Raw genomic sequence first — 27888 nt, 5'->3', positions numbered from 1 at the left:
AAACAGAGGGACAGGCAGGAGGGGAGGGGTCAGGGTGGCCAAGCCAAGCATGTGCCCATGTGGCAGTTCACATCATCAGTCTGACATTCTCTGCCAATTTCATCAGTCTTCCTCTTTCCAGATTCCAGGAACAAACTCATTTTGCAGAGGCAGCAATGGGTGGTGGATGTACACAGATCACTTGTTAAAGGAGCTGGCCCAACAAGACCCAAACCTAAGTGATCATAGACAGCAGGTATTCTACAGTCAATGATCACAAGGGTCCCCATCACCCTTCAAGAAAAATCCCTCTTCAGTGACTCCCATTGCAAGGACAGCGTCTACGTGAGGAAGCTAGCTCTACTTCTGAGCGAGTATACTTGTGAGACATTGCTCTGTGGGTCTGATTACAGGGATTTCTCTATATGGAATCAAACCATTCAACAAAGGTTCCACTGTTTCCTGTCCACTCATATGACTCTTCTCTGGTGGGTGAAAAGGAGGAAAACTGAGCCTGGGATGAGAACATAGGCCATCTAACAGGAAACAGAAATAGATTCTGCTGTAATCGTGGATCACCTAACAGGAAATGGAAATAGACTCTGTTGTAATCATGCTTGCAGCAATGAGGTTGACCTGACCTGGTGAATTTAGGATCATGGCAACACTTCCATGATGTTCCGCATGGTAAGAGTGTAGTAGGCAGAGAAGTAGAGAAGCAGAGAACATAGGAGAGAGAGGTCAGTCAGCTTCTTCTTGCTCTTTTGGGGGATCTTATTAATCAATTATAAGTGAGCCAGGAGACCTTAGCTCTACTGTAGCTCAAATCCCCTATCATAATTAGACACTTGAATGCCTGTCTTCCTTTTGAACAGTGAGCCACTAGAGGGCAGGAAACCCGAGGCGTCTCTCTCCACTTGGTGTCTCTAGCCCCTAGCACAGAGCCTGGTACAAGGTAGGTTAAATATTGCTGCAAGTTGGAGTGAATGGAGGAGCGATTCAAATAACGAGCAGCATACCACGAGCATCCTGTACTTTCCTCTCCCTATTCAGGTATCCCAACCATTCCTTCAGAAAAACAAGGCAAAATGGTGACAAAAACCACTCCACACCTCCTAAACCACCCTTCCAGCACAAAGGGAAAGATCTTGGCATTTTGAAAACTTGAAATAAGGATGGTTAGACCCCGTGCCAGTCACACTGATGGGAAACCCTCCTTTGACGTCTCATCCCTGCCTCTAACAGACAGGGAGAGTGAGGTCCAACATTGTTCTCAACATTAGAAAAACCTCACCCCAAGAAAAATACGTGGTATTTTCGAAGTGCTTACTGTAAAAGGAGCAGGGGTGCACTGACTTTGCCAAGGGATGGGAAGGAAATGAAGCGCTGAGGCAGGAATTAGTCCACTCTTCCTCTGGGTAAAAGACATCTGCTCCTGGCACTCCTCAAAGGAGGTGATGCAGAGCTCTCCCTTGCCGCTATGCTGCTTCCCTAATCTGCTCTCCAGGCTGGGTGATGGGAGCTCCTCCTGCAGGGGAGAGCCTGTCCTGGCTCCTAGGGTCAACAAGTGTAGTAGCCCCTGGCTTGGAAGCCTCCCTCCTGCTCCTCCGTACACACCAAGAGGCAGAAGTGCTCTGGGTACAAGCGGTGCTTTGGTGGGAAATCAGAAGGCCCTCTTACATCCCCGGGGGGCGCCATGAAGGGACTTGGCTGCTGCCAGCCCCTCTGCAAACTCCTCTGAGTGGTCCAGGGAACAAGGCCAACCCGCCCCTCCCATTCACTGGGTTGTGGTTTCCAGCACTTAGGACATTCCGTATAGCTTCTCCAACAGGACTCCTCCTCCCCACACTCAAACCCCAAGGACCCTTTCATAAACCAGATGATCATTTCTGGAAAGTTACATTTCTTAATTTCAGGAATTGTTCCAATTAGTGCAAAGAAAATAAAAGGTAATTATCTAATTCCAGTAAAACTTAATGGGGCCCTTCCCATCCCTGGCTAATGGTTGGTGTGAAATGTAATTTGACTTAAACTGTCTAAGGCAGAGAAAGTGTGAAATATTCAGGAAGAGTGGGGGACATTACCCCTTGTGGGAGCCATATTTTTCTAGAAGGCATTTTGATCAAGACAGGACTCCCAGGGTTATTGATTTTGGGGCTATTGAGAGTCCAAGAACTGAGGAGATGAAGGCCACCCGGCGTCAGTACCGCGAGGGCGGAGGGAAGACGGGCGCTAAGTCTCCCATTGGGATTCTAGCCGAGGGTTCCAGCCAGGATTTCGTGACCTGGGGGCAGCTCGCAGAGCTCTCCGGACCTAGTATCGGGTCTATAAATGGAGACCAAGATAAGCACCTGGTGGGAGTGGTTTCTCGAGAGAGCCTCGCCCACAAACTGTAGTCAGCATCTTCACCGAAGTTGGCCTGCCTTGGATATTTCTTCTCTCCTCCCCTTCCTCCACCTCCCCTCCTAATTCATCAACTGCTGAAACATCTGCCTGGCTGAAACCGCCTTCTCGCCGCGCGCTGGGGGCTGTTCTCAGGTGTTGGTCTTTGTGTTGAGAAAACTTTGCGAGGAGGCGAGGGAGCTGGACAAAGAGCGGGCGAGGGAGGGCGTTTGCCAGCCTGAGGGGTACGCCGGGCGGTGCGCGCACTTCTCTGGGCTCAGCTCAGTACCCAGTCCTTCGCGGTGGCCAGAGCCCAGCCTCTCTAGGCCAGGAGTGGCAGCCTCCGGCTGCAACCCCGCGCCCTCGGAAGCTGAATAAAGCCAGGCGGGAGAAGCAAAGGCTAGCAGGTCTGGACGCTGGAGTTGGTGGGAGGAGGCGAGCAGAAGCGCGGAGCAAAGCTGTCAAACTGCGCGCGGAGCCGGGCGCGGGGCGGGGGAAGGGAGAGGAAGGAGGGAGGGAGGGGCAGGCGGGAGCCGAAAGGGAGCGAGCGGGCTCGCCGCGCCTGAGCAACCCCTGCCTGTCGCTGCCGCTGCCGCTGCCGCCGCCGCCGGCCCAGACTCGCCCCGAGCGCAGGGTATCTGCCCAGCTGCGCTCGGCACGCGGAGGCTCCGGCGTCCGCCGCTGCGCCCTCCAGCCCCTGCTCCTCGCGCCGGCCCGCGTGGGTCCCGGCGGGCGCGAACCCACCATGCAGCTGCAGTTCCGGAGCTGGATGCTGGCCGCGCTCACGCTGCTCGTGGTCTTCCTCATCTTCGCAGACATCTCAGAGATCGAAGAAGAAATCGGGTAAATAGCTGCGCCCAAGCCCGTGCCACGAGCCCGGGCGGGATCTCTCCCTCCTTCCCTACTCTCCACCCTCCGACCCCCTTTGTGTGCGCCGCGCCCCCACCCCCCTCCGTAGCTCCGCTGGAGAGGTAGGGACGGTTTGGCAGAAGGTAGCGGTGACGGGGCCCGGGACGGTTTGGGGAGAGGAGGGTGGGGGCGCGGCTGCCGTGGGGTGTCCCCGGGCGGGGCTCACGGGAAGCCCCCAGCTGGCCCGCGTCGGGAAGCGGGCTCGCCCACCCTGCCCCCCTGCCTGGCGTGTCCAAGCGCAGTGTCGCCGGGGTCGAGGGAGGGCGCCGGGGAGTGTCTCGGGCGGGCGGAGGGGCCGAGAGTGGAGGGAGGCAGGAGTTTCTTTGTCTCCGGCACGGCCGCTTTCTCGCCTTGGCAAAGTGGGCAGGGGGCGCGCAGGGATCTCTGAGCTGGGGGAGGGGTTCCCCGGGCCGGAGCGGAGGGCGGGGGCTCTGCATGGGCTACGGGGAAGCCGAGTGCCCCCTGCACACACAGACAGGCACACGCGCCTCCCGCCGGCCCGGGAGCCCGACGTAGGAGCTGGCACCACTAGAGAAGGGCTCGCATAGCTGGACTGAGATCCCCGCCCTCGCCTGGCTTTGGACATTCAGCCAAGCCACGGCGACCCCGGCGACCCTGGGTTCCTGTGCGCTCGCAGCGCGGAGACAGAGACATTTCGGGAAAGTCTGTACTGCCGCCCGGTGGGTTTCTGGGCCCTCAAGCGGGCGATCTGGCCCTTTTTTCTCCCGACCTCGCCAGAGGTAGGGCGGGACCGCGAGCCCGGATCCTCCCGGCTCCGGACTTCCTGGAGCGCGCACTTGAGGCGCGGGACGCACCAGCTGTGTGTCCCAGAGGCTGAGACTCGCGCCCCGCCCCGCAGCCTTCGGCTCGCCCGGGCGGGCCCTTCTCCGGAACCTCCAAAGGGCGGTAGACGACAGGTGGGGAGGCAGCCAGCGTTCTGAGGAGGCCCGAGGAGACCTTCGTGGCCCTGGGTAAGGGGAAGGTGAGGTCTCAGAGAGCGCAGAAGGTCTCTTCCTCTATGGGATTTGTGCCCTGCCAGGCGCTCTTCTCGAGTCCGGCGCCGCGTGCGCCCCTCCTTTGTCCCATTTGTTACTTCGTTTGTTATCTGTGCTAGTTGAGGGTCCGCCACACTGTCAGTCCCTCAAATGGGAGATGCCAGTCTTAGGCCCAAGCAGGATGCCGAGGCCCCAAGGACCAAAACTTGGGACAACTGCCACTTCCCGCTCTCATTTTCTCCCCGCCCCTACCCTTCTCCCCGCCCCTGCCCATCTCCCCGGAATTCCTTCTGTGAACTCCACTGGGCTTCAGGAACCCCTCTCCCTGCCTCTCTCTCTCCTCTCATTCTCGGTTTCCCCAAGAGCTCTGAAAACTTTCACAAATGCTGTGCAGTTAATACACAACGTGCCACCATCTCCCACGCAAAGATAAACATGCTACTTTTCATAGCTGTTCGCCTCAGAAACGTGGATCGGAAAGGAAATTGGGCAAGTCACGTCTTGGGGTAATGGAAGATGCAGTGAGAAGGGCCTTCCTCTGGGCTCTTCGGCTTCTTATTCCGGATGTGGGCACTGCCTGGCCCAGATCACTTGCTGATCTTTGCCCATGTGAGAGGGAAGGCCCGGCGCTGCCCATTGTTCTGCTATAAAAACGTAAGTGCTGTGATCATCCAGGCACCCCTAGGTCAACCATTCACTGAATTCTTAGCAAATACCTTCCACATGCTGGGAACTTTTAATTTTTAAAACGCAATCAGGAGATCACTTTGCACATAATGTTGCACTTTCTTGCCAAATGCATGGTGAAGCCTGCACTCCCCGCATCAGGTTGTTCCCATATATGTACACACCCCTGGGACTTGTTTCACTTGAGGACTCTCTACCTCTTTTTATCCTGTCTCTGTTGGACCAATCCTAGGAAAAAACTGTCAAACAAGTCTGATGCGTCACCTCCTGTGGCATCTTCCTTCCCTCTCGTCCCAGGCTGACCACTGGCTTGACCAGTCCTGACCAGGCCTGAGACACCCCCTCTCCCAGGCTGAGGTAGCTGCCTTAGAACAACACTACACATGCCTTTCCACTGGGACAGGCACTCTAGCCCCACTCACGGTCAGCCCCACACATGTTTAATCCAGAGGAATGGAGGCATATTTTGGGGTTCACCATGGCTGGAGAAGGAAAGACATGGGCAGAGCATGGGAATCCCAACACCTTCTGCCTGCTTACAAGTGAGGGGTTTTTTGTGTGTGTGTGTGTGTTTTTGAGATAGAGTCTCACTCCGTTGCCCAGGCTGGAGTGCAGTGGCAAGATCTTGGCTCACTGCAACCTCTCCCTCCTGGATTCAAGCAATTCTGTTTCAGCCTCCCGAGTAGCTGGGATTACAGGCACGTGCCACCACACCAGGCTAGTTTTTGTATTTTTATTAGAGATGGGGTTTCACCATGTTGACCAGGCTGGTCTCAATCACCTCAGGTGATCTGCCCACCTCAGCCTCCCGAAGTGCTGGGATTACAGGCGTGAGCCACCCCTCCCGGCACAAGTGAGGTTTTATCACTAAATTCATTCTTGGAATTACCCCAACTTTGAGCAGCTGGGCTCAGCGCCCAATAAGAGCCTTGGCACAGTGGCCAGTGAGGGGCATCAAGAGGGCTCCACCTTCCTCACCATATGCCTTCCTGGAGACCTGGAATCATACTCAGGAACACGAGTCTGCTGCACCAGCCCAGCCCCTCCATCCCCAACTTGCTCTGGACCTGTGCTAGGGAGGATTACAGATGATCTGCCCGTGTCAGCCCCTGGGAGAAAGCGATGGCTCTGTAAAAGGATGGCTGTTTCTGGGAAGTAATGAACAGTGGGACCCTGTGATCTGTTACGAAGGAAGGAAAAATAGAAGGAACCTCTTTTGGGGATAACTTTTTCAAGGATTAAGGAACTTTAAAAAGTGAAAGAAGAAAGTAAATCACATGTGTATTATCTGGAGGAATAAAACTGAGATTTAGTTTTCTGAAACTCTTGATTCTCTTTTTTATAAAATGAGGCTTTTAATGTGGTGGTCTCAGAGGTCCTATCCTGCCTGAAAAATTATGCGCCATGAATTGAGGGGCAGGACTTTCTTTGAGGGGAGTTTTCTGAGACACACATCTCTTTTCCTTAGTGATTATTTTCAAAAGTTCCATTTCTGACTCTCTTGCTCTCATTCAGCTGGAGCTGAATAAGAAAACAAAATGTGGAAAGATAAGTTCTCTGCGAAGCACCTAGAGAGTCCTGCCTAGTAGCCAAGGAGTGAATTCAAATTCTAAGTCAGAAATTGGGTGGGGCTTTCGTAAAACAGCCCCTGATCAACTCATGCACGCTCCCAAGTTTTAGATCCAATTCGACCAAGTTGTAAGCTAAAATCTTCTGCTTGTTTCTTGGGCTTTAATCTTGATGTAACTTCCACTAGGGGACTGTGAGGCATCACTGTCTTGCTCATCATGGTGTCCATGGAACCGGGGATACAAGGCATTCCATAAACATCTGTTGGATGAATATTTTCCTGAGTCTGGCACAATGATGGGCACACACGGCATCCTTGGGCAAAGTTGCAACTCAGAGCTGGCCAGGAACGGTGGCTCATGCCTGTAATCCCAACACTTTGGGAGGCTGAGGCAGGTGGATCACCTGAGGTCAGGAGTTCAAGACCAGACTGGCCAACATGGTGAAACTCCATCTCTACTAAAAATACAAAAATTAGCCAGATGTGGTGGCGGGTGCTGTAATCCCAGCTACTCGGGAGGCTGAGACAGGAGAATGGCTTAAAACCTGGGAGGAAGAGGTTGCAGTGAGCCGAGATCACGCCACTGCACTCCAGCCTGGGCAACAGAGCGAGACTCCATCTCAAAAAAGAAAAAAAAAAAAAAAGAGAGAGAGAGAAAGAAAGAAAAGAAAGGAAGGAAAGGAAGGAAGGAAGGAAGGAAGGAAGGAAGGAGGAAGGAAGGAAGAAAGAAACTCACTGAGCCTTGGGACAGAAAGAGAGCATAGGGGTCTCCCTGTAGAAACCTTTCCTTTTTATCAATTAGGGTAAATTTGACACTGAGAAGTAACATCACTAATCTGAGATCACAGCCTGGCTGGTTTAGGGCAGGGCAGGCTTGCACAGGTCTCCACTTTTGTAACCCAATGCGCTAATCCTCATACTAGTTCCTCTACTCATAAAGGAATTACAGAAATCTTGTTAAAGAGAAGTTGAGTAACTAGTAATGGTAACAATAGCAATTATGACAATGGTGAAGATGATGATCATGGTTAGCATTTACTGAGTGCTTCCTAAGAGCCAAGAGCTATTCCAAGTGCTTTATAGGTGTTAACACATTCCAGCCTCATGGTAATCTAGTGGTCACCTACCAGTGGCACTGTTTGTGGAGCTCTGTGAGCCAGATGCTATGCTAACTGCTTTGAAACATGTTTGCTGGATCCTCACCAGAACCCTCTAAGGTAGGTACCATTTCTATCCCCATTTATTGACGAAGAAACTGAGGCCTGGAGAGATGGTATACCCTGCTGATAAACTTGTGATAAAGCAGCTGTATGGAAGGCCAAAACCCATGCATGCTCTTGACCATCATGCTAGACTGCCCTGTCCTCTAAGTTATTTTTTTTACCCTGAGCTAATGTTAGGGAATACATCTGAAGACTAACTCATCCCCGGTGGTTCTTCCAAAGGCCCAGAGTTTTCCTGAGAGCCTGGTCTGGCCTTAGTAGTTGCTCCATCAGACATTTAGAAAGAGAGAAGGTGAAATGAGGAGGACCAGAGGAGGACTCTGAGCACACCTCCCCAAAATGTCCCTCTAGTCCAGCTAAGTTCGGTGCCATGCTGGAGGACAGAATGGCATTAACCCCAGCCTGTTACACAAGGTCACCTGCCATGGGTATGAGCATTCCAGACTCTCAGGTGGAGCCTGGGGCTAAAGTGACAGGAGGAGGGAAAGCTCCTATTCCATTGCAAACCTGATTCTGATGTCAATGGAAGGGGCCTGCCTCGATGCTATATGCTGTATGTTTGGGCATCTAGGTGTCTGGAGCAGGGGAGATAGTAAAGATATTTAACAACTGGTACCTCTCCAGCACCATTGGAGCAGGGGAGATAGTAAAGATATTTAACAACTGGTACCTCTCCAGCACCAACCTGTTAGAATGGACATCCGACCCGTCAGAACTGATGCCATCCAGTACACCACGACCAGGGGTCCTAGTGCACACCAGCCAAACACCAGGCCCTGTCTGGGAAAACACTAGACAAGGAGAAGCTAGCTCTGATCATCAGCCATGATGAGATCTGTGAGCAGGCAGCAACTACTGCCAACAGCGGAGAGTGAGGTGAGGTGCATCGTTTAGTGGATGAGTGCACGTGGACGGGAAAGAAAATGACCTTGAGCAGTCACAGTCCAGGCACTCTATAAGAAGTGCATATGTTTGCTCAAGACAATGCAATTTTTTTTAAAGCCCATTCTTCTCCCTAGTCCTGGTGCACTTCACTGAAGTATAAGCATGATTGGAAGATAAAATAGGAGAGAAAGAAGGTCTGGTTTTAACTCACTTGCTCCAAGTCCTTGTTGCCAACTGTTCCAAACATCACATTTAAATTGTAAATAGATATCCATCTTAGAAACCAATTCACCACTCAGTGCCTCTTTCCTCCTGTAAGGCAGGGTTGCTAGGTTTTAAACATGTTTTAGGTTTTACAAATTGGAAATGTTGTAGATTGCAAATTATAAATACTTCTTCGAGAGAGGGGATTCTAGAAAGGCTCCCATTGCTTTTCTCAGGGCATACAAAGCAATGCATCTTCTGACTTTTGCCTCTTTCTGTAGCCGGCCTGGGCTCCAGCCATTTTGTATTGCTTACAGATTCCCCAAAGTATCCTAGGATTTCATACCTCTGTGCCTTTGTACATTCCGCTCCTGCTCTGTGGAATGCCGTCCTTGCACGCATACCATCCTTCCTGCTGTTGCCTCGCTCCTCCCAGGCCCTTCCTTTCTCTCTGCTCTGTCTTCTCCTTCGAGGCTAAGGTCTGGTATCTCCTAGATCCCGTCCCGCCGAGACATCTACATTGGTTGCCCCTCCTGTATGCACCCTTTGGACCCCATAATGCAGCACCCCATGGAGATACATTTCACAATTATGTTTTATTTATCCTTTATCCCCAGCCCCTGGTGATACGTATATGATTTAGTAAATGAAGCCCATAAAATTTTTTTGAATGAACAAACTCTGACCGACGATATGGCAAAAATAAGCATTCAACCTCTCTGCTCCCAAAAGTACATACTATTCTAATAACAATTAAACACCCTCCACTTGATCTGGAAGCCCCCTGCTTTTCCTATGTATCTAGCATGGAAGGTGCAGCCCGGTGAAAAGCACAGTCTGGCTATGACATTATTCACCATTGTGGAATGTTTCAGGCCAACGGAAATAAAAGCCCCTTTCTAATTTGTAAAAACACCCAGTGGTGTTTGCCCCCTGCCAGTTTAGATAAAAACCAAAGATCTAGAGCCCAGATGCCAAGCCTCTGCCGGCTGTTGGTTCTCCAGAGAGCCCTTTCCAGCCCTCCACTGCCCACGGTGCTGCTGAGGCTGTCCCCTCCTGCCTGGAAGGACAGCCGGTCCTGTCTACTTTAATCCCCTTCAGGGCTTCCTTAGTGGCGTTGAGAGCAGACCAGGAATGCAGGGCCAGCTGTTTCCTTGCAAGGGCTGGTCCCCAGGTAGGATGCTGGAAGCTGAGCGTTAGAGACATTGACAGAGTAAGAAATGTGAGGTCAGGTCAGGATGTGTCATCTCAAAGATTTTCCTTATGAAGCACCTTCTAGTGGTGTTTTTATTTGAAAACACTGGTCAAACCAGCAAATCCTGCTGATGGGTCAAGATTTGGGGGAGCTGTGTGGATCCTAGATGAGGTCAGGAGCCTCATCTCTCTCAGCTGTCTCAAGCAGAAATGAGTTAGAGACAGATGGGAGGACGCAGTGAAAACGGCCGGGGGAGGGACAGGAACATGAAAGCCACCAGCTGGGCGAGTCAGGTGGCTGTCTCCTGCCAGGGCGTGGGGACAGGCTCATCTTCCGGAGAGGCGCTGCGGGGTGAGACACTGTCCCCTGTGGCCGACTGGCTGACTGCCCCTGGGCTTGCTCACCATCTCTCCAGAGCTGAGGCTGGTCCTTAAGCATTGAGATTAGTCACTGTCCTGGGTGGCATCTGGGCTGGTTTTAAATTCTCCCCAGTCTCCTGCAGTTCACCACCCGGCTAGGAAGCTGCCCAGTGTCCTGACGGGACCTGTGTGTCCCCGTGTTTTCTCAGCTTTAGCTGTCACTGACTTCGCAACAATGGCCATGAGGGAATGGCTCCAACTGGGGAGAGCAGTGGCCCCGACATGACATGTGTCTGTATTACACGTCGGCAGTCAAGGTTCCTCCTGACACTTTCGAGAACTTGGGATCCCGATTCACTCCCCTGGGAAATCCAGCGTCCCGCCTTGCTGTGTGGGTGTGCCTTTGACTTCCCAAACTGCTTTGCAAGCATGAAGCTCTCAGCTCTGTCACAGGGTTTCCCAGAGCCTTTTTGTTATTATCGGAGGAATGCGGAGGGACTGAGCTCTGCTTCCTGGGCCTTTTTTAAGGTTCAGGGCAACAATTCCTCCTCTCCCTCCTCCAGCTTCTTAGTTGATGGCCGAAGGATGAAAGGACCCCTAGGTCAGTGGTTCCCACATGGTGAGCCACAGATGAGTGGTGATCTGAAAGGAGACAGGAAAAAAAAAAAAAGCACAATGTAGCCATGATTATTAATAGTTTCAAGTTGCCAGCTGCCATTGCCTGGAAAGAACTCTTCTATATTCTGAAATAATGTTCCTTTTTCCTTTGGGATACTAAGATGTCCTTTCTTTTATGAAAGGGGGTGATGGTAGCTATGACGTTCTCCCTTGGCTGAAGAGGGTAGTAACCTCATGAGTCCCCAACCCCAGTGTTTTGGAAATACTATGGGTCCTTTAAATCTGATAGTCTAGGGTCTGGATCCACAAGGTACGCTGAAAAGCTCACTTCAGGAAATAGCCTCACTCCTCACATATTTTCTTCCCCATGGAGATGATGCCAGCAGAGAATAATAACAAAGTCATTTTTTGTCTGTGTCTGCTGGGGTCCCAATGATTTTCTAAACACTTTAGTTATCTAAACACCTATAATCCTCCCAACAGTCTAAGGAGGTCTATCTATGTTATTATTATCTCCCTTTTACAGATTAGTGAACTGAGGCCCGGAACAGTCAAATAACACAGCTGGTAAAGTGCAGAGCTGGGATTCAAACCCAGGCTCCAGGGAACAAGGAGAATTCTCCAAAAACGATGTCTTAAATGGCATCCAGTGGGGAAGAGATGCATGCTTGTATTTTCAAGGAATAAGCCTTGGAAACACAAAGGTCTGTGCGAGAGAGAACCCTGGGATGTAGCGATGCTGAAGGAATCTTAGGGGACAGCATACTGGAGCCCAGGCCATAATGGGACATGGCAGCCAAAAAGATCAATAGAATTTAGGGTTGCCAGCTCCAAAACACCTTAATGCGGAATAAGGGCCAGGGGCACACTGCTCTGCCTCTGCCTCCCCTCTTTTCTTCTCCTCTCACACCTGCTTCCCCCCATGGAGTCTCATCAGAATGGTTCTGGAGCACGGCATTTGTTTGACCATCTCATTACCAGAGAGAGAGAGAGAGACACTGAGAGAGAAGAGAAAAACAACAGAAATGATTAAGGCCTGGATTTTCTTCTAGGGGAAGACAGAAGGGTTGGTGCTGTCAGCTTCCCCAGGTCAGTGGAGCCTGACAAGGAAGGGACGGAGGGAAGGAGTGAGGGAGGGAGCGCTTCGGGGAGGGGCCAGGTTCATGCAAGGAGGTAGCACATCCCAGGGAGCCCCCTTTCCTATGGAAACCGCATTCTGCTGAGAGCTCACATGGATCACCTCACTCAACCTTCCCAAGCACCCTGTTAGCCCATTTGCAGATGAGGAAATGGAGACTCAGAGAGGTCGTGGGACTTGCTAAGGTCACACAGCTAGTAAACACGAAGCTGGGATTCCACCCAGGTTTGCCTGACTCCATGGTCCATCTGGTCTTAGCCACTTTTTTATACCGCGGTTACTTGACTACTCTCCCCCATTCCTCATGCCTCCTGCCCTGGGCCTCCTACACTTTATTGCATTTTCTGTACCATGCAGAGAGTTTGCACAGAGATGCTGGAAACTTTTGAGACTATAGAATAGACTCATCATTGTCAGATAACTTCGCAAACACAATGGCATCCGTCACCATTGGGCACAACACTTCAGCGGAGGCTGTGGAAGAGGCAGACATACCTGGACTCTAGCCAGGGAGGTGTGAGCACTTGTTATTGAGCTTCCCCAGTTCTAATTTTGAAAACCGGCTGCACGCGGAGGAGCGATACCCAGGGTTAATTCACACCTTCTTGGTAAATGCCAGAGTAGCTTAAATAATGAAGGCGGGAGGCATATGATGTCTGGAGAAAGTGAATTAGTAAATTGATAGGGCAGGTGACTTTAGTTCGCTATTTTCCTGTAAGCAGTAAAGGCCCTCCCTCTGCATCTCTTGAGGTTCCCACAGTTTGGGATTTGACTTTAGGTGGACTCAGGATGATGCCCGAATTATACGCTAATCAAAACATTTAGTTCCCAGGAGAAGCAAAGAGAAGGACAAGAGAGAAACTCCCCGTGGTGTTCTGTCTTGGCCTGGGCAGGGAACCTCTTAGGCCAGCTGGACACAAAGGCAGCAACATGCTGACAGACAGCATCCCAAAGAAAGACCCGTGATGGCCCAGTCTTGGTGGTAAAGCCAGTTAGGGCTCCACAGGCCCTTCCTCAACCTGCCAAAACTGCCCACCATAGCTCTAACCTCCAGAAGAATGCCAGAATGACTCACTTACGTATTCATCATACATCTCTCCCTGCCACCAACCGGGGGCTTTACTTTTATCTGTAAGGACTGATAAGTTCTTGCCAGAGCTGGATTCATGGCATATGATTCAGGACATTGGGCCATACCTTTGGAGAAACTGAGAGCTACTCTTGGAAGATTAAGGCTCTAGTCTTCAGTGGAACAGTCATTACCTGTGTGACTTCAGGCAAGTGACCTCACCTTTCTGAGTCTCAGTTTCCTAATCTGTATAATGGGGTTAATAACACCCAACTTCCAGTGTTCTGAGGATTAAATAAAACACAAATGGTGGGAATGTAAAATGATACAGCTCCTATTCATGATGGTTCCTTAAAATATTTAACATAGAATTACCATGTGAGCCAGCAATTCCACTTCTGGGTATATATTCAAAAGAATTGGAAGCAGGGGCCAGGTGTAGTGCTCATGTCTGTAATCCCTACACTTTGGGAGGCCGAGGTGAGTGGATCACCTGAAGTCAGGAGTTTGAGACCAACCTGGCCAACGTGGTGAAACCCTGTCTTTACTAAAATTACACACACAAAAAAAAAAAGCCAGGTGTCGTGCTGCAGGCCTGTAGTCCAGCTACTCAGAGGCTGAGACAGGAGAATCGCTTGAACCCGGGACGCAGAGGTTGCAGTGAGCCTAGATCACACCACTGCACTCCAGCTTGGGTGACACAGCAAGACTCCATCTCAAAAAAAAAAAAAAAAAAAAAACAAAAGAAATTGAAAACAGGGACTTAAACAGGTATTTGTACACCCATTTTCATAGTAACCTTATTCACCATAGCTAAAAGGGGGAAGCAACCCAGGTGTCCATCAATGAGTAAACGGATAAACAAAATATGGTAGATGCCGGGCATGGTGGCTCACACCTGTAATCCCAGCTCTTAGGGAGGCAGAGGCGGGAGGATATCTTGAGCCCAGGAGTTTGGACCTGCCTGGGCAATGTAGCAAGACCCTGTTCTTAAAATTTTTTTTAAAAAGCTATATACATCCAATGGAATATTATTTAGTCTTAAAAAGGAAGGAAATTCTGACACAAACTATAAGATGGGCGAACCTTGAGAACATTATGCTTAGTGGAATAAGCCAGCAGTCAAAGGACAAATACTGTGTGGTTCCACTTATATGAGGCATCTAGAGTGGTCAAATTGATCAAGACAGAAAGTAGAATGGCAGTTGCCAGGATCTGGGGAAGGGAATTTGTTTAATGGGTATAAAGTTTCAGTTTTGAAAGATGAAAAGAGTTTAGCAGACGGATGGTAATGATAGCTGCAGAATAATATAAATGTCTTAATGCCACCGAACCGTACACTTAAAAATAGTTAAGATGGTAAATTGTATGTTATGTGTATTTTACCACAATTGAAACATACACATGCACAAGCAGCCAGAATAGTGCCTGGCAGGTGCTCAGGACACGCTGACTTACTTTAAGAGCACAGTTGTGATTTTAAACAAAGCAGCATCAATGTGGGTATTATTTAATTTTAAAAATAATACGGTGCTGAAAAGCAGATACAGAGGAAATGGAGGGAGTAAACGGGGGAGGTGTGGCTATAGACACAGAATTAGAAAAATACAAATCATCACTTTGTTGTATGTTTGGATACACAAGCTGGAGGCAGCCCACATCCCCAACATTTGGGATTTAGGATTATGGAAAGGGCAAGCATACTTTTGTGTGTCCACTCTGAATTCTTGTTGGCTGGCCTGCCCATCTAAGTTTAGTGGAGGGGTCCATAAGCTTTCGCCAAAACCTAAGTTGCAAGGAGGGCTCAGAGTGATGGGGGAGGGAGGCCAAGACGGTCCAGAGCCCCCTCCCTCCCAGACGCAGCTTTGCGAAGTCTCTTTCTTTATCACCTGCCTAGGGGTGGCCTCTAAACTGTTTTTGGCTCAAGGGTGAACCTGAAAAGAAAAGAGTCCAAGATACTGATCCCAAGATTTGGCTCCTGCTGAGCTGGGAAGAGGTAGGACACAGCTGTCTCTTCCCTTTTAGGCTCAAGCCGCACAATCTCTGTAATACCGCAGGAAGGAGCAAGTGAGGTGGATTCCAGGAGGCTTGAGATGCCAAAGCCAATTCTCAGACTTGAGAGAGCATCACAGTCACCTCAAGGACTTGTTGAAAACAGAACGCTGGACACCTCCTGGAGTTTCTGTTTCCACAGGCCTGGGGCAGGGCCTGAGAATTTGCATCTTTAACAGGTTCCAGGCGATGCTGACACTGCTGGCCCATTTCAGGACCACACCTTGAGAACCACTGGGCTAGAGCCTTGTCACTCAGTGGGGTCCTCAGACCAGCAACATGGACGTCATCTGGATATTTGGTAGAAATGTAGTGTCTCAGGCCCTACTCCAGACCCTAGACCTGCAGAATCTGAATCTGCTCAGTAACAAGCTCCCAGGTGAAATGTATGCACACTCTGCTGGGGGAATGATTGGTTTCCCTGCCTTCTACAGAGCCTCTGCCCTAAGCAGTGACCTTGGCCCATCACACCGGGGGTAGCCTGTCAGTGCGGCTCCACTGCCCATCCCAGAGTCAGCCTAGAGTGACCTCCAAATGGATATCAGAAAAATGAATAATGATTCTTGGCCAGGCACAGTGGCTCGTGCCTGTAATCCCAGAACTTTGGGAGGCAGAGGTGAGTAGATCACTTGAGCCCAGCAGTTCGAGACCAGTCTGGGCAACATGGCTAAACCCCATCTCTACAAAAATACAAAAATTAGCTAGGTGTGGTGGTGTGTGCCTGTAATCTCAGCTGCTCAGGAGGCTGAAGCAGGTGGTGTGTGCCTGTAATCTCAGCTACTCAGATCGCTTGAACCCAGGAGGCAGAGGTTGCAGTGAGTCGAGATGTCACCATTGCACTCCAGCCTGGGCATCAAGAATGAAACCCTATCTCAAAAAAAAAAAACTACAAATAAAAATAAATAATGATTCTTATTACAGCCACTCGTTGGATTCCTGAGTGTATGCCATGAGCTTTTTATACATTGTTTCACACATTTATTATAAAACCCCTTCAAAACCCATTTTATGGACAAGTAAACAGACTCAGAGTGACTGCTTAGGAAACAGGAAAAGCACTTAAACTGTTTGGCGATCTAGCTGGCTCTGTTCCTAGATGCCAGGGGTTTAGCTTTTAGCTATTAGCCTACTTCTCTTCCTTTATCCTCCCAAATGAGGCCCAAGGTGTAAGATGAGGAGAGCAGAAATCTTAACCAAGGGTTGAAGTGATTTATTACATGAGTCCAAGGAGGATACAGTGTGTCCAGAAACAAGCTTGACCTGGCGCTGGAGCACTTGAAGGAAATTTCTAGAGAAGCTGGACAGCAAAGCGCTCATCAGCTGTGTCATTAAGCCCTCTAATGAGCTTGGCTAGGATGTGATCATTCACACAGCACAGGGCCCCACTTCACAGTTGGCGTACGTAGTCACAGTTCCCTAGAGTTCTGGGGGTTCCTGAGTGGATCTGGTGGACTGCCCAACCTGCAGTCCAATTCCAAACTCCACTCTCAGTTATAAAAAGCAGGGGAATGGAGAGGGGAGGCCTCTAGGGGTGACGGAAGGCAAGTCTAGAGGAGCCTTTTAAAACCAATCTGCTCTTCCAGATAAAGAAAGCCTCCAAGCAGGCTGGAAGCCAAGAATTTAACTGTATTTATTTTTGCTATTACCTTCCATTTAGGGCAAGGGATATTGGTATTCTATTTATGGTAGTAGTATAAAGATTCCTTTTGTGATGAATTCATTTAAGTTTTTAAGTGAGTCAATTTAAAGGAAAGTATTAAGTCAATAATGTCTAGTTAGCAAAATGCATGAAGGTAGACCCGGAAAATGTTTGAAGTTTATGCAATGACGTCCCAGCCTTTCTTCTTCCCCATAGTCATTATCTGCCCCGGATGACAGCAAACTCACGACAACTCCTTGCAGAACTTCTCTCCAGAGTGAGTGAGTTAATCCTTCAGAAAATACCTACTTAACGGAAGCCATTTATAACTGTGTCTGGAAACGGCCCAACACACAACAAAAGAATCCTTGAATAAAACAGCCTTATGAATGATTGAAACAGTGTACACCAACCCTCCTCCAAGAGACGGTGGTCCCACCAAGAGGAGTGGATGCCTTAGGCCCAAGAAGACCTATCACCCCTGCAACACCACTGGATTAGACCCTCCTCTCACCGTCCTCTGAAGCTCCCTGCCTCTCTCTGGCACATCTCCCCACACCATGTTTGTTACATGGTTTCTTTCCTGCTTGTTAGCTTGTAGCTCCTTGAAGGCTAGGACTGTTTCAGATGTGTGCCTCATTGTACTTCCAGTTCCTGCTACAGTGCCTGGTAGAGAGTAGGTGCTCTTTTGGAGAAAGAAGGGAAGGAAGGAGGGAAGGGATGAAGGGGAGGGAGTAAGTTCCTTGAGGGAGGATGAGATAGGCCCCAGTTACTGATATTCTGGGATCACTTACATATTTCTCTCTGTGGCCAAAGGAGAAAAAAAATATGGTAGGGTCTATATTAGCTCCCTGTGCAATTGTCTGATTTGAAATTCACTGAGTTCCATTTTATTTATTTATTTATTTATTTATTTATTGAGATGGAGTCTCGCTCTGTCACCCAGGCTGGAGTGCAGGGGTGCGATCTCAGCTTACTGCAACCTCTACCTCCTGGATTCAAGCGATTCTCCTGCCTCAGCCTCCTGAGTAGCTGGGATTACAGGTGTGCGCCACCATGCCCAGCTAATTTTTTTATTTTTGGTAGACATGGGGTTTCACCATGTTGGTCAGGCTGGTCTTGAATTCTTGACCTCATGATCTGCCCGCCTTGGCCTCCCAAAGTGCTGGGATTACAGGCATTTCATTTTTGCCCCCTCATTTCATGAAGAAAGACCAGCCCACAGTTTAAGGAAGTATTCCTAACAGGCTAATCCACAGTTCTATATGGGCTCTGAGGTCTCGTGCATAGAAGCCAGAGGATTGGAGGGATGTGTCCAGAATTGGGAATCAGGTGAGCTGGCTCCAGGCAGGCTGAGATCAAGCTGATAACAAGGAGATTAATAAGGGCCTGCAACCTCCTCAGTCTTGTTTTAGGGAGGAGGGTTTTCAAATCAATGCTGGTCTGGCTGGCTTAATCATATCTAATCTTACCTTTTGAAGCTCATGCGTTTGGGAGTTGAGATCAATTGAGATAAAATAAAGTAAAATGTATTGACTTTGGGATTTTTAGTCTTCATCAGAGTCCCATTGTGTAGTGTTGTTTTTATTTTCTGTCTTGGAAATAGGCAGAGATTAGCTGCTGGAGAGGGTTGTTCTGTCTGGACTAGGTGGTCTATTTACTTTTGTTCTGCTTTTTTCCATTTTCCACTCGATGATTCTTCATGAGGGAAAGGCCCATTTCTTTCCTGTTCATCTCTATATAGTCAGTGCATGACACCTGGCAAATGCTCAGTAACTATTTCTCAAATGCAGCATTGCAGCGTCACCAGCGCAGACTGTGTGCCGTGAGCCACCCTGCTGGAAAAGCCAATCTTCTCCCGATTAGGTGCAAAAACAGCAGCCTTATAAGGCACTCACAGTGCCCCTGGAGAAAGGCATCAGGACAGGTTCTTGGAACTTGGTTTCTGTGATGGTTACCATGAGCTTTGTGCAGTCATTGCAAACTGTGTGTGAGCAAAATGCATCCAATCCATTTTACAGGTGTTTCCAAGCCCTGTGCTGGGCGCTGACAACTGAAAAGATGAGTACAGCATAGAGAAGGTGCTCATGGAGTTTGTGATCTGGTGGGGGAGCGAGTTGTTGTACGATGATGAGGAATGTGTCTGGAGGTGAGAGTTTGGGTGTCTGGGCTTTGGTTGTGGATTTGCCACCACCAGGCCATTGCCCTAAGGGCAGGCCCTAACTTCTTTGGGCCTCAGTTTTCCCATTTATAAAAAGTGGACTCAATGAACCCACAGGTCTTCACTTGCTCTAGAGCAACAAAACTGGACAGCTGTCTCAAGGAGTTTTCCTGTGGAGTGGAGTTCAGCCTCACTGGAAATAGAAAATCCATTTGCTGCTATGCCTCTAAATTCCTTGCCCTGAAATTTTAGAGCAGGGCAATAAATAGGTGTTGGTCTATTTTCACCTACCACCTGCTCTACATTAAAAAGAAAAGAAAGCTGCTATATGGCAAGAGGAAGACAAGCTAATATACTGGGTATCTGCTGTTTGCCAGGCACTGCATTTGGAATGTCCTGATAAACTTGCAGGACGGGGAGTAATAGCATCATCATTGCTGCACCCCTCAGTTCCACTTAGAGGACAATTGCATCACAGCAGGATTGGTGTTCCCGTCAAATGACGTCCTGTACACCAAGTTTTAGAAAAGGACATGAGTGCATGTAAAAGGATGTAGAAAAGCTCTTTTCAAGCATAGTTAAATGTGGTGATTTTGGAAGTCTTTTTCACTTACCTATCAGGAAAATTCATTATCACCAACAAACATCTTATGAGTGTAGTATATCAGCCTAAATGCCATCCCTGACCTCCCATAGTGAGCTCTGACAGGTAATAAAAACAAAAATAACAATAGCGTGCTCATAGTACTGGTGATTCGTACCATAGGAGCTCCAAAGCGGGGGTTCCCCACCAAGGACTGGGAATGTGAGAAGGCAGGATTTGGGGGCTTGAAGGAAGGGCCCAAGGACTTGAGCTGGGAAAAGAATGACATTGGTGACCTAGATGGAGAGAATGGCCAGAACCAAGGAAGTTTCCCCCATACAAGGAGGAGCTGTTCTCACGTTTGTGATGTGGCTGCCACAGACTCTGGCAGTGCCTAGAGGTGGAGGAAAGTGGGGGAGGACGGAGGGCTTGGAGCCAGGCTGTCAAGGGCCGAAGAACTCAGACTTGATTCTTTGAGGGTTTCCTTGGTTCAACATGGGGTCCAGAGACCTCTGAAGAATCTGTGATGGGGTTCAGGGGATCCATGAACCCCCTGAAATTGTAGGCATTTTTCTGAGTAGATGGTTCAGACATTACAAAGGATTCCCAAAGGGACCCACAAAAGCTAAGAGGAGCCACTGTGGACAGTTGGGGCTCTTGAAGTGCTTTGACCAAAGGTACGTGCAGACGATGCGTCAGTTGCTTGGAGGGGGCAGGTGCTGGGAAGATCACCCAGGGGAGTAGCATTGAGGGCTGGGCTGGGGTGTTGAAAAGGAAGAGGGACTTAGGAAGCCATGATCATGAAGAAGACATGACAGCTCTCCAACACTCTCGGGACAGTCAGTAACGCCTGTGTGAACAACTGAGCCCACTGTGGGCGCAGGACATCAGAGGGGAAGCTGTGTGTTATGGTCCTGTAGTGAGTTTGGTTTTAAACATGATTATTTTAAGAGGCCGAGTTGATCTATGTGGAAATGAAGACATTTAAAAATTATGAAGCCACCACTTGCAGGAGCAACTAGGGGATGAGAGAGCAACAGAACCACCCCTCTTTCATTTTATAGGTACAGCCACTGAGGCCCTGAAATAGGAAGTGACTTCTCCACAGTCACCTCGATGGTGGGCAGCTGGGGACCACTTCATAAGAGAATAATAGAAGAAGTTAGGCTGGAGGTGGAGATCTTAAGCTATCGGGGGGAGATGGCAGTTGAAGCTCTTAGTGTAGATAAAATCTCTAAAGTAGAAAAGACCCCAGGATTAAGCTTGGGTCTTTGCTCTGATTTGGAGAATTGGAAACAGAAAACCAAGGTAGCAAAGGCCATGCAGAAGGGCAGTGAGAGAAGTTTGAGACAACCAAGAGGAAGAAGCAAGGCAAGACGGGCGGGTGCTCCCGGCAGGAGGCTCCTTACAGAGGAGGACCTCAGGCCAGGTTGTCAGCATATCCCCAGTGGCATTTGAGAGACCTCCTTTCTTGGAATTGTGGGGTGAAGCGAGATTCCAAAGAGAGGTCCCTGATAAAGGGGCCAGTGAGAGCAGACTGGCCTTGCCAGAGGTGTGAAAAGGAAGTAGAAGCAGGCGAGGGGTGGAGGCAGGCAGGAGAAGAATGTTTTACAAATAAAATAGTTCATCTGTAAAAATAAAGAAATGAGAGGAGGGAAGGAAAGGGGGAGAGGTTCAATGATATGGTCACAGTCAGGTGAAAATGAGACCAAATGGCAGAAGTGGGGAGGGGAAGAGGAGGGATGAAGGTTCAGAGACCATCTGCCGGGGTGAGCGGGGCGTGGAAACATGGTAAATTTTAAAGGGAAGATCCTCTAACTCATTAGGCTCTTCTTGCCTTTCAATTTGTGGCCCATGTAGACCTCTCTGCCTGATATTCTTCCCACAGCACTTCGCAAGGCTGGCTCCCTGTCTTCCTTCAGAGTTCTAACAAATGCCATCTCTTGAAACAGCCCTTCCTGTCCACTCTTGAGTATCCATGCGGTCTGGTATCCACCACCACTTGCCTCTGTGTTTTTGGTTTGTTTGTCTGTTTGTTTGTTTGTTTGTTTGGAGACAGGGTCTTGCTCTCTCTCCCAGGCTGGAGTGCAGTGGTGTGATCTTGGCTCACTGCAGCCACTGCCTCCCAGGTTCAAGCAAGTCTCATGCCTCAGCCTCCCAAGTAGCTGGGATTACAGGCGTATGCCACCACACCCAGCTAATTTTTTGTATTTTTAGTAGGAACGGGGTTTCACCGTGTTAGTCAGGCTAGTCTCGAACTCTTGGCCTCACATGATTCGCCCACCTTGGCCTCCCAAAGTGCTGGCATTAAAGGTGTGAGCCACCACACCCAGCCCTTGCCTCTGTTTTCTTCTTAGCATTGCCCAGTAATGGGTAGGTGTTTACAGCCCTGTTCCTTTGCTGTCTGGTGTGGGGTGGGTGGGGGGCAGGGGAGGCAGTGAGTGTGTGTTTGTTTCATGTCCCCAAATTTCTGTTTTAAGCACCTTCAAACTGGAGACTATCTGTCTCCATTCCCACTGTGACCCCAGAGCCCCGCTCACTGCCTGTTGCAGAGTAGGTGCTCCGTAATGCTCAATAAAGAAAGGCATGTGAATTGAAACCAAAAGAAGGGAAGGTAGAACTCAGCCATAACCTATCCTCCTCTCAAAAAACTTTTAATCAGAACAATAATTACATTAAAATGAAAACAGCATCTGCCAGCTGTTAATATGTTTTCATTACCTCTTTTACTCTTCACAGTTCACCCTTTTGAAGGAGTGAGGAAACTCAGTCTTGGATGTTCTGCGCGTTAAGGTGGAGCTAGGGACCACACTGAAGCCTGTGTTCTCATTTGCCACCTCATTTTATTTTTATAGTATTGTATCAAAGAGGCATGTTTGTCAAGAAAACAGGGAGGCCACATCCCGTTTCCCTCCTCCTCCTGGCCAGGGGGTGGGTAGTTTCTGTGCATCCTCACCGCACACTTACTGAAGTACTGCCCTGTTCCAGATGTACCCCTGGGAAGCCCTTTGTGTGCCAGGGTGCTGCTTCACACATGCATGTGATCTGCCCAGGACAAAAGGGTTAAATCTCCTGTCCACTTGTCAGGCCCCTGTGGTCATGTTGAGAAGTCAGCAGGGAAGAATTCTCTCTGCCTTTGGATTCTTCTAATCCCTAGAGAACAGCAGACAATGCCCTTTCACTCCAGCCTTCTTTCCTGAAGTTTTCTATAAGAAATTGATGGCAGGAGTGTGGGGAGAGGGTGAGGCTCTGAGGCACCCCGAATGTGATGCCCTCAGTGACACCTTCAGCCATTGCCCTCAGGGCACCATCTACAGCCACCAGCCCAGACCCTGGGGGCTAATAGGCTGTGACTTTCATGCCCCCTCCAGGCTCAGCCCAAAGTGGGAGTCTGTGCTGGAACTCTGGGCAACAGGAAAAGCAAAGGAGGGAAGGACCCATTGATTCTTCTTTGTACCTCTCTTCTGTGGGTGTTCAGAACAGAAGCCAGCCTCCCTGCCTTCTGCACAGCCTGAATGTCCTGATGGAATCTGCTGGAAATATTAAAAGCACAGGGCCAGAACTGCCAAGAAGGAAGGCCTAGGAATAAAATCACAGGGGACAACCCCAGGTCCCTGCACACACTCCCCTTGCCCTGACCTGGCTTCGTACCTCTGCCTCTCGGATCTGGCTGGGTGAAGCTCTGGCGTCTGTCTGGAGTCAGGTGTAGTGACCCAGGTACATTGGCTGCCTGGCCCTGTCCTCTGGCTTCTTGTCAGTTTGTTCCTGTGACACTACATTCCAGTTTTGACTCAGCTCAGGTTCTAACAAGCCCCCACCCCAACCTCAACTTTGTACCTACTTCCCAATTTGGAGACAGTCTGTCAGACAGAGCTGTATTCAAATTCCACCTAGAGCTCCCTCCTCACTGTCAATCTTGGCATATGATGCTTAACATCTCTAAGTAAATTGGAGGAAGAAAAATGCCCAATTCATAGGGTTGGGACACGGATGAAAGGAGTAAATCCACAGCAGGGACTGCCATGTGGCAAGGGCCCAGCCAGCATTAACTCTGGTAATAATTACTGTTCTCAGCATCCATCCATCTGAGCAAGGTTCTTCTCATGTTTGCATCCAGACACCTGATTCTAGCATCAAGCTGGTCACATCCCTGGGGCCACCATCCTCTCTATGACCCATCACCCACCACAAGCTATTGTGGCATTAGTTGGATGCAGCCATTTCCCATGCCCTAAATCAACATGGCTGGAGTTAATTTCTTCCACCCTGAACCCATCTTTGGGCTTTCCCCAAGCCAATCAGGAAGTGGCTCACAGGGAAGACCCAAGGGGCAGAACCTCTCCTCCACCCCTTTTCCTCCCCAGAGCCGTGGGCTCCTAAAAGTTCTTGGGCTGGGAAAGGTGGGGACAGAGGTCACGGCTGATGCCAGAAGACACCTGGGACTGTTACCCTTCCAGAGGCCAGGGCTGGCTTCCTCTTCCTATTCTATCTGTTGGTCATCAGCAAGCTCAAGAAGCAGCCTCATCAAGCATCTTAGGAAGCATGGAGCTCCTGAATTTCCTTCTCCTAAGCATTTGTTTCTGAACATCACAGAACACAGACTATGCCCCTAGGTGTTCCTCCTCCTGCTTCTGCTTGATTTTATCAATAAGCATCTGGTCAGCTGAGACTGAGAAAGGGCAAGAAACTAGCACCTCTGCCACTTCCTTAGGGCCTGCAGTCCTAATGAATCTGGTACAGGAGGGGCTTCTGAGTCAGAAGTTTGTGGAGAAAGTGACATGAGCTGAATTTTGTATCTGATAGGAAGATGAGTCTAGGGATCTTAAATTCAAATGCCTTTAGGGTCCAGGCAAGTCATAGACATAAGTGATGACGCTCAGTGAGACAATAGGGAGTAGTGTGGACTGTAGAAAAATGTAGCATATGCACCCCTCCCCTGCCCCCCTAAGAAGAGGACACCGATACTTCCCAACTCCAGCAATGACTATGGTTCAGTGTTATCAGATCTTTTGACTGTTTAAAAGGAGCCAGAAATGAGGATATTTTATAATGACTAGTCTCTTGAGTTTTAAACAGTAGCCTCTGATTTTAAAAAGGTTGAACATGCAAGCGCCTGAACACATATTTCGGCCAGATATGACCCAGGGCTGGCAGTTTATAAACTCTGAGATCAGCAAATGAAAAATAGAACAAGGGATTCCAGAGAGAGGGCACGATATTTAAAGACACAGCCTTGTGAACTGAGTCACACATTCCAGAAGCTGCCCCTTGCCTTGTGGGGGTAGGAGGTGGATGTGTGGAAAAGAAGATGAGGCTGAAGGGGCAGTTCAGAAAGGGTCTCTGTGCCATGCTAAGGAATCTGAACCTGATTCTGAAGGCTGTAGGGGTTGGTAAGATACCCTGAAGAGTTTAAAGGAGAGAGAGGCACATGGCACACTGCATTTCGGAAAGCTGTGTCTGTGTAGGAGGGGCTGGTAGATAAGCAGTCTCTGCACATGAGCAGATTAGAGGGAGGCACAGGAGAGATTCAGGGCAGAGGGACGAGGGCACTGGCACTCACCCTCCTCAGGTGGGAGAGCTCAAATCTGGAGGCTGGGGGACTCTTGAAGATGGGGGGTGTGGTGAGGGAGAGTGGAGAGTGTGGACATCACCCTGATTCTGAATGAACTAGGGGCAGCTGCCATTCCCTGAGAGGACACCGGGAGAGGCAGGTGGAAGGGGTGGAGGTGGGTGGGAGGTGTGTGGAGGCAGCCAGGATGTGCTGTGACTGGAACCAGGAGTGAGATGTCCAGAGGTAGATCAGACACAGAGGGACAATGGAAGCAGGGTTTGGAAAAGCGGCGCATGCAAAGGGCACGCTCACACCAACCCCAGCATCCTGAGAGGCTGGGAAAGAGAAGTTCAAAGAAAACCTGGAGAAAGTGTTGCCAGAGGATGAAGGAGGCAGGAGTCTATGGCCTAAGGGTACTTTGGGGTCGTGCTTAGGTCACTGGCAGAGCAGAGAGAATGTCCCATTGGACCTGCTCCAGGAGAGATAGGGACATGCTGCAAGGGTCTCCATGCCAGGGACCCGCCGGGGTTCAGTCCTGCACAGCCCCGTGGATTGTGGGCAGGCCTCACCCACCTCCTGGCCACGTGATCTTCAGATGTGCCTCTTTTGGTGAGGAAAAGAAAATGCACATGTCCACTCCCCAGTGGGCCCGCCTCTGAACGGGCCCCCAGCACTCCATCCATGAAAGCTACAGGGGCAACAGCAGGCAGTGCGATTCTACCACGCTAGCACACTCCACTTTCTCTCCTCCATTGCTTCTTATTTCTCCCTAATGGACTGCATTGTTCAAAATCAACTTCCCCAAGGACAGCTCTTCCAAGGGGACTTGTCAAACTCCACAGGCAGCAACTGGTTTGTTCCTTTCCAAAGGGCAGTAGCCATCACCTTCAACAATACTGCAACTAACATCCACATCTGTCCAGTCCTTATTTTAATCCTATAGCAGGATTCCAACTAAGAGAGGAGGACATCAAGACTGAGAGAGGTCTAGGGCTACAAAACTAGAACCCATCAGGAACCAGAACTCCAGTCCCCTCCTGGTAGTCCCATCCATCCTCCTTCCATCTGACACCAAGGCTTCCTGAGTGGTAAGCACCATGGCCGCTGGATCAGAGGGAGTTGCCATTGCCTTAGAACCGGGCAGGTGGGGAGGGGGACACATCAAATACCCAGAAGAAAAGTGACTTCAAAGCCCTCCCCAAATGAGTGCCCCCCAGAAATTCTCTCACGAAGAGGCTGCAGCTGGCATTCACAGGGATGCTGTGTCTGAATGCAGGTACATCAGGAAGGGAACAAAAGAGAGGGAAGAAAGCCAGGTTGAAGGCAGAGGTCTTTCAAGTCCCCTCATGGCAGGCTCAAGAGCAAAGCATGGCATCCTGGATGGGCATTCTGCTTCTCTTTAAAGAGCATGGATTTATCCATACCATGCGACATGAATGAAATGAGGAGTTTGCAGTGCTGCCAACCTCTTGGTTAAGGTTCTGTGTAGTATATTTCTCCTACAATAAAAAAGGAAAAATAACATCTGAGGTTAACAATATATCTGCAGTGCAAGGCCCCGTGACTGTCAATAATGGACGCTGAATAACTGAGCAGTGGAGGATTGCATGAATTTTCATATAAAACTGCTCCTATGCATCGCTTTGAATGGCTGGGTCACATCTTATCCTTGTAGTGTGATGTGAGTGGAGAGTCTAGCTTGAATATTTTCCCACTTGCCATCTCACAACTATTTGCTGAGTAACCCTTGCTTCCTCTTAATTCTCTGGGGCCTCCTCGACATATATTAAATCCTTCTGGGCAGGAGGTGAAGGGTAGGATGCAGGGGGCCACTTTCTGCAGGCATAGGAGTTTGGGCTTCATGCAGATCACGATCAAAGCTTTGCTGCCTTGCTTGCTGGGTGACCCTGGGCAAATCACTTAACCTTTTTGAGCCTGGTGTCCTATTTCTAAAATCAAGTCAGAAATAAGAAAGTTTCTATGGGCCAGGTGTGGTGGCTCATACCTATAATCCCAGCACTTTGGGAGGCTGAGCCCGGCAGATCACTTGAGCCCAGGAGTTCAACACCAACCTGGGCAACATGGCAAAACCCAATCTCTACTAAAAATAACAACAACAAAAAAAATGTGGGACATGGTGGCACATACCTGTAGTCTCAGCTACTTGGGAGACTGAGGTGAGAGAATCAGCTGAGCCCAGGAAGTCGAGGCTGCAGTGAGCCGTGATCACGCCGCTACATTCTAGTCTGGGTGACTGGAGTGAGACCCTGCCTCAAAAAAAAAAAAAAAAAAAAAAAAAAGCCTTTGGTAGAGTGCCTTGCACATGGAGGGGCTCAAGGGAATGAAGTTCTTACTATTTTTAATTGATGTCTTGGAATCTACATCCCTGTCTAAGGAACAGACAGGCAAGAGAATTTTTGTCCTGTCTGGAACAAGAATGGTCACTTGGGATGGTGGAGGCATCACTCTTACAGAGTGAACTTAGGTTGAAGGGGAGAGAAGCTGTTTTGAAAATATATATGTATATATTCAAATGGTGTTGTGTATTTGGAAATTTTACAAAATTTTCATTTAGTAAGAAAAACTGTAGAAAGAAATGCTGAACAAAATCTTGTTGGGTGTAAATATAGAGAAAAATCACAATTTTTAATTGTGGCACCTCTGCCAGGGGAACAGTAGGATCAAGGAG

General features: G+C 49.3%; 1 protein-coding gene and 1 non-coding gene across 2 annotated transcripts in view; both read left to right on the top strand.

Moving 5' to 3' along the window:
• Positions 1 to 2064: 2064 nt before the first annotated feature.
• The window catches only part of ST8SIA2 (ST8 alpha-N-acetyl-neuraminide alpha-2,8-sialyltransferase 2), a 76646-nt gene continuing 50822 nt past the window's right edge, over positions 2065 to 27888 (top strand). Inside the window, exon 1 of the mRNA XM_033188915.1 lies at positions 2065 to 3204. Coding sequence (XP_033044806.1) covers positions 3107 to 3204 — 98 coding nt within the window. The 5' untranslated portion in view covers positions 2065 to 3106. The remainder of the gene's footprint in view (positions 3205 to 27888) is intronic.
• LOC117071947 lies at positions 26576 to 26706 on the top strand. The gene has a single exon (XR_004432664.1). It is a non-coding gene; the product is annotated as a small nucleolar RNA U109 (small nucleolar RNA).

This window comes from Trachypithecus francoisi, unplaced genomic scaffold (genome assembly GCF_009764315.1).
Source record: "Trachypithecus francoisi isolate TF-2019V2 unplaced genomic scaffold, Tfra_2.0 Lachesis_group3, whole genome shotgun sequence".
Lineage (NCBI taxonomy): Eukaryota > Metazoa > Chordata > Mammalia > Primates > Cercopithecidae > Trachypithecus > Trachypithecus francoisi.
This window is presented reverse-complemented; position numbering and strand designations above follow the sequence as displayed.